Raw genomic sequence first — 16,262 nt, forward strand, 5'->3', positions numbered from 1 at the left:
GATTTGAGGAGTTCCCTCGATTTCTTCAGGATTCCATCATCAGAACTGGGTTCTGAGAAAAATGGGACCAATCTGTATGCATATACATTCAATAAAAAAAAAATTTCAAAATCGGTCCAGTAACGACGGAGATATCGAGGAACAAACATTAAAAAAAAATAAAAAATACAGACGAATTGAAAACCTTCCTTTGAGATTTGGAAGGCGGTTAAAAAAGAAACGTTTGGATGGGCATATATGTCGCAAGATGGTGTTTAACAACAAAACTAGTATAATTATAAATGAATTTATTAACCTTACGATCATATAGTTTCTTGTGTTTAAACGCCGTTGGACAGTAGCCAGTCTCTATAGGCGCTGACTCGAACAAACATGTCTGGAGCGCCGGCGGCGCAAGGGAAGCCCCAAGACACGACGCCAATCTGCTGTTGGGTGTCTGTGCGGACTAGGGCGCTGCCGGAGTCACCCTAAAATAAAAAAAATACATAATTAGACAATATAATTGTTAGAAAAGACAATCTTAAAATCAAAGGAACAAATACTCGTAGGTAGCTATGCTTATTACACAAATAAATACCTTTTCTCAAACATGCAATGAAATATTGTCTGTACGTTCCTTAAAATGGGCTGGGAGGTATCGCTTTTTGGGCGCAACAACTCGAGAGGACTGTAAAGGGATTTCATATTATTTTTTAGGCCTAGGCCTGCAAAGTAACTTTTTTTTATAAAATATTGTCCTTTAGAGCATTTTTTATTTATTTCATTGTATGTTTGAGAAAAGCACTATACATGCTTCGGCGTGAAAACGGATTCCCGGCCTCGTATCCCTATCCGGCCTCGCTCGCACGCTCGCTCGGCCGTATATACCCACTTGGCCGGAAATCCTCATTTTCCCGTCCTCTGATGTAATGTACTATCACAGTTTAAAGCCAGTAATAATTCTTCTAACAAATTTTGCGCCGCGCGGTTTGTCCTTGAGTAGCGCTCTGCGCGAGCGAAGTGCAGAGAGTACAGTCAACCAATTGGAACCCTAGGCTACTGTAGAACTATGTCATAGTGACGTTATACATCAGAGTGCATCAGATTGTAAGAAATCTCTTACTGCTTGTCATTTTGACATGGTTGTAGAGTGGCCTAGGGTAGGGTTCCAATTGGTTGACTGTACATGTGGGAACGAACGATCGCGGTCGCGCCAGTACGCGCCGCGCTGCGTGGCGCTGCCAAGGTCGCGCGCGGCGCGTGCGAAAGACCCAAACACCGATCGCGGGAGATTTACTACTGGGTCGTCCTTATACTGTGCCCACGGCTCATGGGAGTCTGGGGTCCGCTGTGACAACTAATCCCAAGATTTCGCGTAGGCACTACTTACGAAAGCGATTGCCATCTGACCTTCCAACCCAAAGGGTAACTAGGCCTTATTGGAATTAGTCCGGTTTCCTCACGATGTTTATCTTTACCGAAAAGCGACTGGCAAATATCAAATGACATTTCGCACATAAGTTCCGAAAAACTCATTAGTACGAGCTAGGATTCAAACCAGCGACCTCCGGATTGAAAGTCGCACGCTCTTACCGTTCTTAGGCCCAATACAGGATCATCAACAGTATATTAGGCTGGGAGCCAGGAAATCATAAATAGGAAGAAAAATATTTCCTTTCAAAATCTGTCCATTTCAATGTCTGTACAAATTGAAGGTGCAAATTGATATTGTGTATCCAAAGGAAAACGTATTATGTTGGCATAGTGGATGGAGGACGGGAGAGTAGCCATCCACCAACCCGCTGGGTGGACAGCGTTAAGAAGGCCTGTTAGGGATTATCACAGGCGCCTATTATTAACATTGGTGCACAAAATAACGAGCTTATATGGTCGCGAGTCGCGACCCTCGGCCATGAGGAACCGAGGAAGAAGAAGATCCAAAGGAAAGCTAAGAGAACAAAGGAATTAGAAACTTACATTGCAAGTTCCATGACCGTGGGAGTGGAAGGTGCAGATTTCAAGGGCTGGATCCACTTCAGGAGCGTCCATGTTGTACAGTTCCTTCCACTCTATGGCTGCCAGCTTTGTCGCTTCCACACAGAGCTGGTCATCGATAGTTTCAGTCAACAGCTCCAGCAGTAAGGTGGAGATAGCTCCTCCTGTCTGTGGAAAATGGAGGATGATATTTTGTTAGAAAAAAAAACTTGTCTCCCTATAAAAATAGTCGGTAAGGCTCCGTCGGTAAATCCTACCGCTGAAAATCATGTTAAGCAAGTCACATCTAACAGTGTCGATCGATGAAGAAGATGCTTTCAGCTATCGAGGTTAAGTACTCATATTCCGATATACCCACAAAATGGCTGTTTGCTGGAATAGTCGTGTTGGTAAATATGATTCCACCTGTAATCCGACGCTCAGGCCCGGATCTAGGTGGGAGCGAGCCGGGGTTCTTGCTCCGGGCGCCAAGTCTAAGAAGGGTGCCAAATTCGAACTTCGTTAAGGGCGGCACATTTGACATTATTTACTTTTTGCCCCCCTTCGAAAACGTCTCTAGATCCAGTACCTACTGCCGATGCTCACGATACACAGTTGTCGCTCCGTCGGCGGCCTGCATGACCTCTTGAGCCTCTTGTGAATCTAGAAAAGCTCGATTGCGTCTGCTCGTCGTGGTTAAATGAACAGTCGACAAACGTTCATGGGTTAGGTAATCCTGCCCTAATCCTGCGACCTTCGATGCCATACCAGGATTACCAGTGCCGACCTGCTCAAATGATCCAGTGATCAGTAGACCTGTCACCGATGTCGTTCTTTCTAATCTTCTCCACATTGTGTTGGTGAGTTGGGACACTTGGGGCTACATCTCTGCGTTGTCATTTCGATAAAATACTAGTCTGTAGTAAACTTACCCTGACCCTGCCCCATCCAGCCACCCTCGAAGGCACTCCAGGGCCAACTTGTTCGAACGAGAGCGCCACAGGCCTTACGGTGCTCGAGTAGACGATGTCTGTCGTGGTGATGAGCAGTCCGATATCGTTCTTGATGAGTTCTTCCACATAGTGCTGGTGGGTGACGTTGCGATCCAGGGAATAAGTTTGCCCGCCGAGGTTCCAGCGGTTGGTGCCCACGGTCACGCGGAGAGACCTGGAAAGATGAAAGTTCTCTTTTTTATCTCGTCTTTAGATTATTCTTTTCACAAAAACATTCACATTTTCTTTTGGTAAGCAGTAAGCCAAGTCCACGACCGTTATTATGAGCACAGACCAAGACAGTGCATTCTGTTCTAACTGCATATTTTACTCTTCCTGATGCCTGTGATGAATATCTGGTACATCTGGTACAGTCACCGGCGTAAGTAAGTAATTTTTTTTGTACCTTGTTACTTTAACTTCGTGTTTGGAATGAACGAAATTGTCAAACGATTAAAAGCGACAGTACAGAAATCATCACTTATTTATGCCGGTGACTGTACTTGAAGCCAATCAAATAGAAAGGTCTCGAAACCAGCCCGGGGAGGGTTAACGCCTACGAATAATACACTTACGTAGATAGTCTTCCAAGGGAATAGGCAGATTCAATGCAATGCGCGGCCGTCAGCACCAGCCTCGGGCCAACAACAGAGCCCCCGCACATAAAAGACCTGACTAGTAGACCCTGGGACATGGCGACCATGTAGGGTACACTGCCTTCTGCAGCTTGCGAGCCTCCCACGATACGGGCATTTGTGTCCGTGTGGTCGAAGAAGACGGACATGTCCTTTGGTATTTGCGGTTGAGGGAGTGCTGGAGAAAGAAAATGAAAGGATTTCATAAAAGAAAGATTTCTTGAAATGGAATTGCGTTAAGGTTCAGGCTAAGGACTTATTGCGGATTAAAAAAGATATAGGTATATGTACTTATAACTCCGTTGAAGATAAATGAGGTTGAAGAAAAAAAAACTCAGAAATCTAAAAATATATGCTTATTAAATGGCGCCACACCTTTGTCTGATAGTCGGTTAGAGGCCAACACTAATTATACCTTCTCATATTGGACAATCAGGTAAAGCATATTCAAATAGTCAAAACTTATGGTGATGTCCTAAAAGTTTTAGTCCTCTATCGAGAGATTCAGATTTGGCAGTAAATTCACTGTGACTACCTACAAATTTCACTTTGACAGTAATTCTCTACCTGCATCATTTGTTGGTAAATATTATTACAATTGTCACCTATTATCGATAATGAAATATTTCGAAGGTTATCAATGTTAGACTAATCATTTAAGCGTTTTTATCGTAGCTAATTCATCACCAATTCAACAGTGTTATCTACCGATTGATTGCACAACGGCTTAACAAAAATCACTCTTACCTAATTAGCGATACGTGACTTATAAATAAATAAACACTGTTATTTTGGAATTTTATGACTTTGTTTTTACAGATCCATAAGATTTCACGGGTCAAATCTTGCTCTGGATTTCACTGCCCGGTTTCTGATAAAGTTGAAATTTTTTATAGGTAGAAAAGTATCGTCGTATACGCAAATATCGGGATTGTAATTGCGAATCTCGCTAAGTACCGAGATACCATTGCACTTGCCTATTTTTCTTTATTTAGCTCGTGTGTCGTGCTTATAACATAATCAGAACTGATTTAGACGGCGTGCGAACTCGCATGCGATTTTAGTTACATTGCGGGCTGTTGAGGGTACATACAATTTTGCACAGCCGTCAAATACCGCAATGTAATAAAACTCGTATGCGAGTTCTCGTACCGTCTAAATGGGCCCTTGATCATATCAAGCAAAGCTTGTCAAAAAACGTAGGTCTCACCAGCCAATTGTTCTAGTAAGGCACTGGTCCCACCGCGAGCTAGTAAGCTATGAGCTATCGGCTATAAAAACGAACAAAAGATAATCACTACCGTGTAAATAAAAGAGACACGGCGATGTTTATAGTTACTCGCCCAGCGGTGAGCTATCAAAATCACCGTGTCTCTTTTATTTGCACGGGAGTGCTCTTTTGTTCGTTTTTGTAGCCGATAGCTCATAGCTACTAGCTCGCGATGGGACCAGTGCCTAAAGCGTAATGTCTTCCTACCTTAAAACCTTGTCAGTCAGGGATCTAGTCTAGGGCAACTGCTTTTTCGAATTAACATCAACGATTTACCATCTGTGGCCAGTGGCATTTGGCCCTAAAGCAAACAAGTGTGGAGACCCCGGTACTGGTATATATAAATAAATACATATGGATAAAGTATTAGAAAAAATAAGAATAGGCACTTACCTAAACTCCCAACGAAGAGAGATATCAGCAAAACTCCGATTTTGTACGCCATTGTGCCTTCCGAATTTCACCCGCATCTGTTTTTGCGTAACCTGTATCCATCATTTTATAACTTTCGATATCTAATTATATCTGATAATCCAAATATCTGATCAGATTCGTAATCAATGACATGACTTTATTATTTTTTATAGAATACTTTTCTGAATGGAAAGTCCGGAAAATGATTAAACTGTAGTGATTTGGCCTAAAATACATAATTAGCCTAATCTAGTCCATACTACCTAATATTATAAATGGGAAAGTGTGTGTGTGTGTCTGTTTGTTTGTCCGTCTTTCACGGCAAAACGGAGCGACGAATTGACGTGATTTTTATAAGTGAAGATAGTAGATGGGATGGAGAGTGACATGGGCTACTTTTTGTCTCTTTCTAACGCGAGCGAAGCCGCGGGCAAAAGCTAGTTAATTATATATTTTGGTGACGATGACAGCTTAGAAGGTGACGACGAATATTTTGGTTTGGTAAAGTTATCTACCTAATTCAAATCAAACTAATTGCAGTTAAAGTCCGAAATGTTCAAGGTACGTAGGCAAAAGCACAAACGTTAACGATACTATCTTTATCGAAGCTAGCTATCTCTATCGCTCTTCCGTATTGGCGCGAGAGAGCTAGACTGCGTTTCGATGGGCGTCTAGCATCAACGATTGTCATTCGGCTAGGCCGGCAGTTCAGAAACGATATATTTCGTAAATGGCGCATTTCTCAGTACTACATATTTAATTAAGGCTCTGGGCCATTTTTTAAGTTTTGAGTTTTTAAAAGCTTTCCGCGAGATGGATGCTGCGATTGCTGACAGCCGATCAGAAACGACATCGCGTTGTTATCTGCTGAGCAATGGTTAGCCAAATGTAAGCGTAATCTTAGTACATTTTTAACTATCCCAATCCCAACCTAACGAATATGTGTGCGACTTTTTTTTGACAGCTAAAGTGATGAAATAAAACTATGGAAACGGATTAAATCGCGTATAATGAATTTACAATTCATCCCGACGTTTCGAACACTCTACTTTTTAGTGTGTGAACCTGCCTTAGAAATCTATATTATTTATGGTCATGGTTCGTTAATATTTCTTGTATGTGGGTAGCTTTTGCACATTATACTTTTTCCTCAGTCACCCGTTGACCACGAACGCTGTAAAGAGTTCGAAACGTCGGGATGAATTGTAAATTCATTATACGCGATTTAATCCGTTTCCATAGTTTTTTTTTTCATGAGTAACTATCGCGGTAACCGAAGACAATATTAGCTAAAGTGATGTTTCGTTCAGTTTTAAAATTGTGGTAAATACATTAAAAAAAAAAACAGTAACGTATATTTTCGAGTTATATTTCACATTTATCACCTCAACAACGACTCAACCTTATAAACGGCTTCAACACTCAGATTCAACCCTTCCAACGCTAAAACCCCTTCCAGCTCACAATCCACGCCCTTCAACACATTCCGCGGCAAATCATGGAATATCAGGAACGCGCATAAAATCTTCTTTATATCGTCATCTGTGGTAGATATCTTTCTAGTACTAGGTAATCCTAGATACTTCTTTAAGTAGGGTGTTATTTTGTGTTCCCAGCTATCGAATATGTGTGCGACTTTTTGCTTGATAGCTAATGTGAATTCGCTAGACATGAGAGGTTCGTTATGTTCTTGTCCGTCGATTTTCATGTCGTTGAGCGCGCGCTTGTTGTGGGCTTCTATTTGAGAGAGGAGAAGCTTGACTTGCCAGATGTGGTAGGTAGAGGGGTCCGTTTTCATTGTTTTTATTATCTGGAAGGAAATAAATGGTTTATTAATTTTATAATATGAAATGTTTTGTTTTAACAGTGTGAAAATGCCATTCGTTACGCTCCGTGGTGTAATTAGCCTTCCGTTTTAGTGCGACGGCGAAAGATAAGATACGCTACGAAGTCTGAACGATTGGCATCTTGCCTACGCAGCCTGACATATAAAGAATTAACTGACAGCAATTAAAAACTATAATTTATAAACAGTGTAAGATTACTACTTATTCATTTTATAATTGATAACCTAACCACAAAATTAAAATTTTGAAAAAACTCCCGACCGCGACATAGTAGACCGATTTTCATGAAACATGGCTAAGAACACTCCCGATTAACTCAGCTTTCAGACAAAAAAAACTAAATATAAATCGGTTCACCCGTTCGGGAGCTACGATGCCACAGACAGACAGACAAACAGACAGACAGACAGACACACACACAGACAGACACGTAACAAACTTATAACACCCTGTCGTTTTTGCGTCGGGGGCTAAAAATAGTAAATTTTATCAGATAAACAATTTCATACAAGAGCCGTCTCCATCTATACAAGAGCCGAATCCGCGAAAATAAGATTCGTTGTAGGTGTAGAACTATTTATACGGCAATTTACGCACTAGATCCGATCTCCGTCATTCGATTTCTTTCCGTCATTCTTCGGATTTTGTGCGTAAATTACCATACAAATAATTTTACGGCTACGACGGATGTCATTTTCGCGGATCAACTTTAATAAAATTGTTAATATGTTGTTGTAAATACGTCAGTCGCCTATATTCGTACGTTTTTTTTTAATTTATTTATTTATTGTCGCACCTGATGGAAAGTGACGACAAGGCCGAAGTTGTAGTTATGTTCTTTATGCCTTAGAAAACCTTTTTAAATGACTGTAGGTAAGTAGGTACTCCCGGTTAATTCGTCATTGTTAATGCTTTATTATTATTTATTATTTATTTATAAATCACATGCAAGTTTACAGTGCTCAACCAAAACACTTACAAATAATTATACAACATTATTTGCCAAATCTTAAATGCTTTGCCATTTTTTTTTTTTTTTTTAATAAATTCTGTAGTGCTAATTGTAATACTTAAATAGACAAATCCGAACTCTAGCTGTAAACAAGTCATTTCTGGCTAAGCAGTTAAGATACAAGAAACTCTGCCCATATGTGAAGATTTTGAACTTAAATAAAAAAAAAGTGAAACTAAATAATTTTAAACCATTTGTTTTCTTTTTATGATAAAAAAGCGGCTTACCTTCAAGAACGTGGTCCATATGGGCAGCGCGCAGAGTATGTCTTTGACAACACACTCATACGTCACCATGCTGAGACTCTGGACATATTCGCGCTCCTCACGGCTATAACAAAATTCAAATTACATAAATATTTGATAGATTGAGAACGATCGTCATAAATAACAGTTGAATCACTTTGAGGTCAAATAAGACTACTTTCCTTTGAGTCAAAAAATTCTTTTTAAGAACTGTCAAAACAAATTTGAACGATTTGCTAATATGGAATTAATATTAATTCGAGTTGAGTGACGTCACGGTCAACTCACTTACTTTTTATGCAATTAATATACAATAAATAAATAAATATTATGGGACATTCTTACAAAGATTGACCGAGTCCCACGGTAAGCTCAAGAAGGCTTGTGTTGTGGCTCAGACAACGATACATAAAATATCTCTATCTATCTATCTATCTATCTATTAAGCCCCGTTTTTCTGAATTAGAGAATGTCTCTTAGTTCAGTGTGCCGCTAGGCAAAGGCCTCCTCTAGCTCTTTCCATTGATGCCTATCCTGGGCCACTCTTCTCCACTTCGAGCCCACTGTAAGCTTCAGTTCGTCCTCCCATCTCATTCGGGGTTTTTTCTGGCCCCTAGTACAACCTCTAGGGTACCAATCCGTTATGATTTGATAAAATATACAAATACGTATATTAGACCATACATAGAAAATATCCAAAACAGGCACAAATATCTGTGCTCATCACACAAATAAATGTCTTTACCGGGATTCGAACCCGGGACCGCGGCGTAGCAGGCAGAATCACCACCGACTAGGCCAGACAGGTCGTCAGAATTTCTCGTTTTCATTATCTCCTAAGAAAGAAGAGTTACTGACACACGTGGCGAAGAAAGGGTAAAGAATTACTCATGCGCGGATCCAGGGGGGGGGGTCCAGGGGGTAAGACCACGTGACCCCCCCCCCTGGGGCCTGGGCCTTTACCACGTGACCCCCCCACCCCTGGGCACGAAGCTGGATCCGCGCTTGTGTTTACTCGCAGTCTGAGTCAACTGATCATACCTGTAAGTCCTACAGATGCACTGCTTAGGCAAAAAGCTTTCGTTCTTCAATCCTTTCCGTTTCTTCTGTATGAGCAGACAATCTGCGCATATCGAAGATGTACTGTCTTTCGACAGGTAGTGTTTTACGAAGTTACGGACCTGCAGACAACGGTTAGATACGTTTGGATCAATGGTTTTTGGGGTAGCTCAGCTACACATTTTAAAACATATCAAGTGGAAAAAATTGTCAAAACTATTGTTTTAGCATGCCCAAGATGATCCTGGTTATAGATCAATGGATTATATTTGAGCATTGATGATTGTTATAGGTATATTTTATTGCAATGCCTGAGGTGTCACATGCGCGTTGCCGACCCCAATACTCCGGTGATATCTCTTAACTATACTCCACGTTAGAAACAAAATACTAGTAGGGTCTACTTTGGCACTTGTTCTGTGTTTAAGTACTGATAATCTGAACGCTTCTGGCCTTTGGCCCTAAGCGGAGCTCGGCCTCCGCCTTTAGACACTTGTTTGTGTTTGAGCGCTGACATTTGAACGCTTCGGGCCTTCGACCACACGCGGAGCTCAGCCGCATTTAGACACTTCTTCTGTTCTGTTTGAGTCCTGGGTATTTTTTAACGTAAAACCTATACATTTAAAAATAGTTAGTTACCTTATCATCATTAGTGAAGAGCTCAATGTTCTCTGGAGTCACAGACCATATGTTGGTATTGTCGAGGGTGAGGGTCTGTGCCAGGATGGAGAGGAACCCGTGGGGATCGTCCAGGTACGACAGACAGCCCGCCCGCTGCTTTATATCGATGCACCACGTGTATTCTAGGAATGTTCTGGAAAGACAAGAAAATTCAATATTTAAAAAAAAAAACCCCGACCGCGACATAGTGGACCGATTTTCATGAAACATGGCTAAGAACACTCCCGACTAACTCAGCTTTCAGACAAAAAAAAACTAAATCTAAATCGGTTCATCCGTTCGGGAGCTACGATGCCACAGACAGACACACACACAGAGAGACAGACAGACACGTCAAACTGATAACACCCCGTCGTTTTTGCGTCGGTGGTTAAAACAGTCGTAGCCTTTTCTGTTGCTCTTGCAAATATGATTAAGTTCCTATGTTTATAAACCTTTTAATATCTAATATAAAATCTACTACACTCCTCTTAAAGCCAGTTTTGATCAGCAGCAACTTGTATCGGAATTGCGTGCCAGCTGCAAAATCAGCATCAGACAAACAGACAGACAGAAAGACACGTCAAACTTATAACACCCCGTTAGATGCTGTAGCATAACCTCCGCTCACCTTACTTATTTACTTACTTACTTGACTAACCATCAGTATGGTTAACCTCCCTTTAATTATACCCCGTAAATTTGGCCTTCATCATCGTCTAGTGCGAGTATGTAGAACCCTTCGATGTGATCCGCGATAACCCAGATCCTTTAATGAGTAACGACTATATTTTGAACTCTAGTTATTTTTTAATTTATAAATATAAATAACCTGTTGTTAGAGCATAATATAATTAAAAACATTACAGAAATAGGAAGTTATAATAAGAATAATGATGTAATGTAAATATTTTGGTTTTGAACTAGTTTATTGCAGCACTTGTGATATGAATATTTAAAATATTTTTGTAATCATCCGCTACGCCTTATTAGTGGTCCCGGCTTGGGCAAGGGCTTGCGATACGGTATGGGACCCCTGACCTGATCAAACCACTTTATCAGGATCCTAAGCAAATAAGCCTGAAGGGCTATCTATCTACGAACTAACCCCTTTTTGTTTTGTTTCTTTTTCCCTAGCTAAACCCCCCTTATCCCCAATACTGCTAATAGACCATAACTTCTCGATCTTTCTAATGTTTCAACGAAACACCGAGTAGTCGCTAACTTTTATGAGAACTAAGTAAGTCTACTAACTTTTTTTAAGCTTTTGACTTTCCATCAGTGGACGGCGCTCGCATGCCACTGGACCCTATAACAAACAATCCTTTTATTCCAAAGACAGTTTGTTTCCCTAGCCAATTTGATAGAATTTACCTTGAATAACCAGTTAGCAACACTTAGCGTTCCGCAGCTACACCGAGAGATCAGAAATTGCTACCACAATTATTAATTACACTCAGATAAATTAAGTATTAAGAGATTTAATGAATTACCAGTTCACCACATATTTTAAGATAGTAAACACCACATTTAAAGTCCATTTAATCCATAGAAATACACGCCTATCAATTATACTTCAAGACCAATCATAAAACAACCCTAATTTCATAGAAATAGTGTGTGACGTTACCCTAATCCTATCTATTTCCCTACTCTAGCATATCTGAAACACCGACCTTCACTTACCATAGATCTTGTGTTCAGAATATGCACAAGTGTATCCCTACCATAAGCTGTACAGTTCAGCCAGCGAAGCTGAGATAGGCAACCTATAGGCTTGTGTCGGTCAGATCCCCCCCTCTGCGTCCGCAGACTAGGTAGCAGAGAGTAGACCGCCCTATCTGTGTATATATCCAGTATTCTAGGACACACTAACACCAGTCACTTGAGAAGACCCAGCTGCGATCAAAACTTTGTCGTTTAGGTATGGATCAATCACAACTGAAATCCCCCAGCAACCAGCACCATCGTGACCCAGAGCACCGAGTAAATAAATATATATAATACAAGACCTAGCCTCAATTACTGCTGACTTCAGTGAGCAAGGATTACTCCTAATGTCTTTCTTCAATCGCGAAAGTCCTCACTTCCATCTAGCAGCTGGACCTTGAGACCAGGGAGGAATGTTCGCCTTTTGTAAGTATAAAAAAGACGCCAAGCCTCCTCAGACTTGGAACAAAAGACTCCTAATCGCTCCTTTTTGGCACCGTTAGGTAAGAAGCGCTTAGTCGGGCAAACTGTCTGCCCAAGCAATGACCTGGCTTAGTAAAATAGCAAAATAACCCCACAGAAAACTAAATTCAATTTTACTAACACAACTCTTTGTAAAATCACATAAATAAACCGACAAGTGAAATTTCCTTTAATTACTATGATCTGGGCTTAACTTTACAAGAATCACTTCCTATAAAATCAAACACAGATGCTTTCCCAAATCTCAGCCATACATCGACCCAGTCTTTGTATTGCTTAATGACACTTAGGAAATCACAGCGTAGAAACTTCACTATACACGTTAAACTACAAATAACTCTACACTTAATTAAAATGTAACACTACACTATAAATAGAACACTAAAATAACCCCCAACTGACAGTAAAGCAATTCCACTACAAGCCTAAGTTCAACTGTACAAAGATATTGTCTTCGCACAACCAAACAGAGACACAATTTCAAAGTTTACAATCACTTAGAATAATTTCCAAGTAAATACAAACAGAGAAACAATAGCAGAATAACTTCACTCACCAGTATAATACACGATAGCCAGGGACACTGTTAGTCTCGTTGATATTTTAAGAATGCCCTACGACGGTTCGCCCTGGTCCTTTTATAGATAAAAATGAGCGACAAAAGAGCTACAAAAGAGCGACAAAAGGGCTACAAAAGGGCTACAAAAGAGCGACAAAAAGGCTACAAAAGAGCGACTGGCTACAAAAGGGCTACAAAAGAGCTACAAAAGAGCGACAAAAGGGCTACAAAAGGGCTACAAAAGAGCTACAAAAGAGCGACAAAAGGGCTACAAAAGGGCTACAAAAGAGCGACAAAAGAGCGACAAAAGGGCTACAAAAGAGCGACAAAAGGGCTACAAAAGGGCTACAAAAGAGCGACTGGCTACAAAAGAGCGACAAAAGAGCTACAAAAGAGTGACAAAAGGGCTACAAAAGAGCGACAAAAGAGCGACAAAAGGGCTACAAAAGAGCTACAAAAGGGCTACAAAAGGGCTACAAAAGGGCTACAAAAGGGCTACAAAAGAGCTACAAAAGAGCTACAAAAGGGCTACAAAAGGGCTACAAAAGGGCTACAAAAGGGCTACAAAAGGGCTACAAAAGGGCTACAAAAGAGCTACAAAAGAGCGACAAAAGGGCTACAATAGGGCTACAAAAGGGCTACAAAAGAGCGACAAAAGAGCTACTGGCGACAAATAACAATGGATAGCCGCTAAATTACACTTATAAGAAAAAGGTCGTAACTGTTTTGTTTACTAAGTCGTACGCCTTAGGCATTAATGTCCAAGACATCTCAGCATGTACGTTTTTGCTTCACAACAGTAACACCTGCATGATTGCACGTGTTCTAGAGCAAGGTGGAGATATCTTTTATTGATTTCTAGTACGTAAGGAAACATTTTATACTATGGTAAATATAAATATACAAATATTACTTAATCAAAGGTTTTAATCCAGTTTTGTATATCAAATCCGTGGTAAAATATCAAATTTCTTTCTAAAAGTTACATCAAATATTGCATTCTAAATATATTTCCCAGGAATTATCTTCAAAATTAATCATTGTCAACTTTCCTGACCTGTATTTGAAACCAAGATGCAATATTGGAACGCCACTCAGTTGACAACTGTCAGTGTCAGTATTCCGTCCATGTGAACGTAGCTTGTTGGTAAATAAACTTTCCCAACCTGTTTTGCATCAAATAATAGTGAATTTTATGTGAGATAATATGATAAGACATGCGGACAAGTACCACAGTGAATTACTTAAAATATCCAGTGAAATAACGTTGGATGAATGCTTTCCAAGGGTCGAGCAAAGAAGTCTCCAGTTGCCTTGACAACGTAAGTATTATTTAAGAAAAAAAAAAAACAAGAACAAGACCACGAATCAAATGCTTGTTCTGTCACACTGTGTCCCTTTCTCTCAACCTAAACTGAACGTCTTTAGTACGTCATGGTAACCCCCACAGCCGGCGATAAAAGCTTGTACCAAAAATGAATTTTTTTGCAAAAAAAACCTATATTAGTATGGATGAACCGTACTCACTTCAATTGGTCCCAATTTCTATCTCTCTGGAACGTAATGGGCCAGTACCGGGGGTCGTTGACCCTCACCTCCCTCAGTGTGTCTAGTTCAGGGATGATACAGGGTGCTTTCATCTCGCGAACGGCACCTTCAAGGTCGATCACCTAAAAACATAAATAAAATATAAAGTACTAGCTTTTGCCCGCGGCTTCGCTCGCGTTAGAAAGAGAAAAAAGTAGCCTATGTCACTCTCCGTCCCTTCAACTATATTCACTTAAAAAATCACGTCAATTCGTTGCTCCGTTTTGCCGTGAAAGACGGACAAACAAACAGACACACACACTTTCCCATTTATAATATTAGTATGGATATTTTATTAATACTTTTCATTAATATAAAAGCGCTGGTAACCATGCGACTTTGAATCCGGAGGTCGCGGGTTTTATATAAGTTTATATTTGACTGGCTTTTCGGTGAAGGAAAACATCGTGAAAAGACCGGACCAATTCCAATAAGGCCTAGTTACCCTTTGGATTGGACGGTCAGATGGCAGTCGCTTTCGTAAAACTAGTGTCTACGCCAAATCTTAGGATTAGTTGCCAAAGAGGACCCCAGGCTCTCACAAGCCGTGGTGAATGCCGGGATAACACAAGGAGGATGAGTTTCCAAATATGTCTATCTGTAATAAAACTATGGAAACGGATCAAATCGCGTATAATGAATTTAAAATACATCCCGACGTTTCGAACTCTTTACAGCGTTCGTGGTCAACGGGAGACTGAGGAAAAATTACAATGTGCAAAAGCTACCCACATACAAGAAATATTAACGAACCATGACCACAAATAATATAGATTTCTAATCCAATATAGTATGTACATAAAACATTGACTAAGAACAGGAGGGCGATTTTTGAATCTCGCATACGGGACTTTGTCCCTAAAATACCGGTTGAAAACGATGACTTGCTTATTATTTTCAGTGACAATTTTCTGAATTCGAACGCGTGAGACTCAAAAATCGGCCCGCAGGATCGATTTAAACAATAAAAGAATGACAAAAAGCCATTGCTGTAGCCTGGCCATCAGGAAAACCTCAAAAGTCCTACCTGTATGTGTGCGTAGCATAGTTTCCCTGTGCTTAAGTCTCTGGGTAGAATGAGTCGGGGCTCAACAGCCAACACGTAGAGGTGTCTAAATGCTTGAAGATGATACCTGTAACAAAGTATTACAATAGGCTACTTTCCTATACATAAAATAAAATATTTTATGCAGTGCACGAAATAAAGCACCACAAAATTAGAAGAAAAATATGGACAGTTATGTTAAAACATAATTTCTATTTCATGTCAAAGAGAAAGATATAAAGTAAATGAATTGACCGTGACGTCACTCCTCAGTATTTCCTAGTAATTCCATATTACCAAATTGTTTTGACAGTTCTTAAAAATAAGCTGATTTGACTAGTAGGAAACTAGCCTATTATCGACTTATATTGCTGAGTGGAACCATAAATTAAATATAACAAGATCATACCATCCCATACATTAAAAATATTAAAATGATTTTGTACCCCCATAGTGAAACTTTTTAAATCAGAAAACCTTAACCGCGAGAAAAAATGCCTTGTTGCCACCGATTATTTACTATATTGGCATTAAGTGTCAATTTCGAGCCGTAAATCTATGTCAAAAGTGACACTCTCAACGCCATCTACAAGTATAATCGAAAGCTACAAGACATTTTTTGTGGCGCCATCTATGTGAGGTGGAGTGTGGAAACGACTGTTTAGATTAAATGATGATTTAATACTACTCTCATGGGATGAGTAATGATCTTGTTATATTTAATTTATGGTGGAACTAAAAGTTTGGTAGTTTCATGAGCTGTCTACCCCCTTTTGGGAAAACAAGCGTGA

At 40.2% G+C, this 16,262-nt stretch overlaps 2 protein-coding genes across 2 annotated transcripts in view; both read right to left on the reverse strand.

The window, feature by feature from the left end:
• Positions 1 to 272: 272 nt before the first annotated feature.
• Positions 273 to 5,375, reverse strand: LOC125235123 (chymotrypsin-1-like). The gene is made up of 5 exons (XM_048141558.1): positions 5,244 to 5,375; positions 3,521 to 3,758; positions 2,886 to 3,120; positions 1,957 to 2,142; positions 273 to 467 (listed from the first exon to the last, which is right to left on the reverse strand). The coding sequence occupies exons 1-5, from the start codon at positions 5,293 to 5,295 to the stop codon at positions 321 to 323; spliced, it is 858 nt and encodes a 285-aa protein (XP_047997515.1). The 5' UTR covers positions 5,296 to 5,375; the 3' UTR covers positions 273 to 320.
• A 1,205-nt stretch (positions 5,376 to 6,580) lies between these two features.
• LOC125235120 (anaphase-promoting complex subunit 1) overlaps positions 6,581 to 16,262 on the reverse strand; it is a 52,815-nt gene continuing 43,133 nt past the window's right edge. Inside the window, 6 exon segments of the mRNA XM_048141556.1 lie at positions 6,581 to 7,074; positions 8,351 to 8,453; positions 9,410 to 9,549; positions 10,067 to 10,241; positions 14,367 to 14,509; positions 15,454 to 15,559. Coding sequence (XP_047997513.1) covers positions 6,646 to 7,074; positions 8,351 to 8,453; positions 9,410 to 9,549; positions 10,067 to 10,241; positions 14,367 to 14,509; positions 15,454 to 15,559 — 1,096 coding nt within the window. The 3' untranslated portion in view covers positions 6,581 to 6,645.

The sequence above is a fragment of the Leguminivora glycinivorella genome, chromosome 17, assembly GCF_023078275.1.
Source record: "Leguminivora glycinivorella isolate SPB_JAAS2020 chromosome 17, LegGlyc_1.1, whole genome shotgun sequence".
Classification (NCBI taxonomy): Eukaryota; Metazoa; Arthropoda; class Insecta; order Lepidoptera; family Tortricidae; genus Leguminivora; species Leguminivora glycinivorella.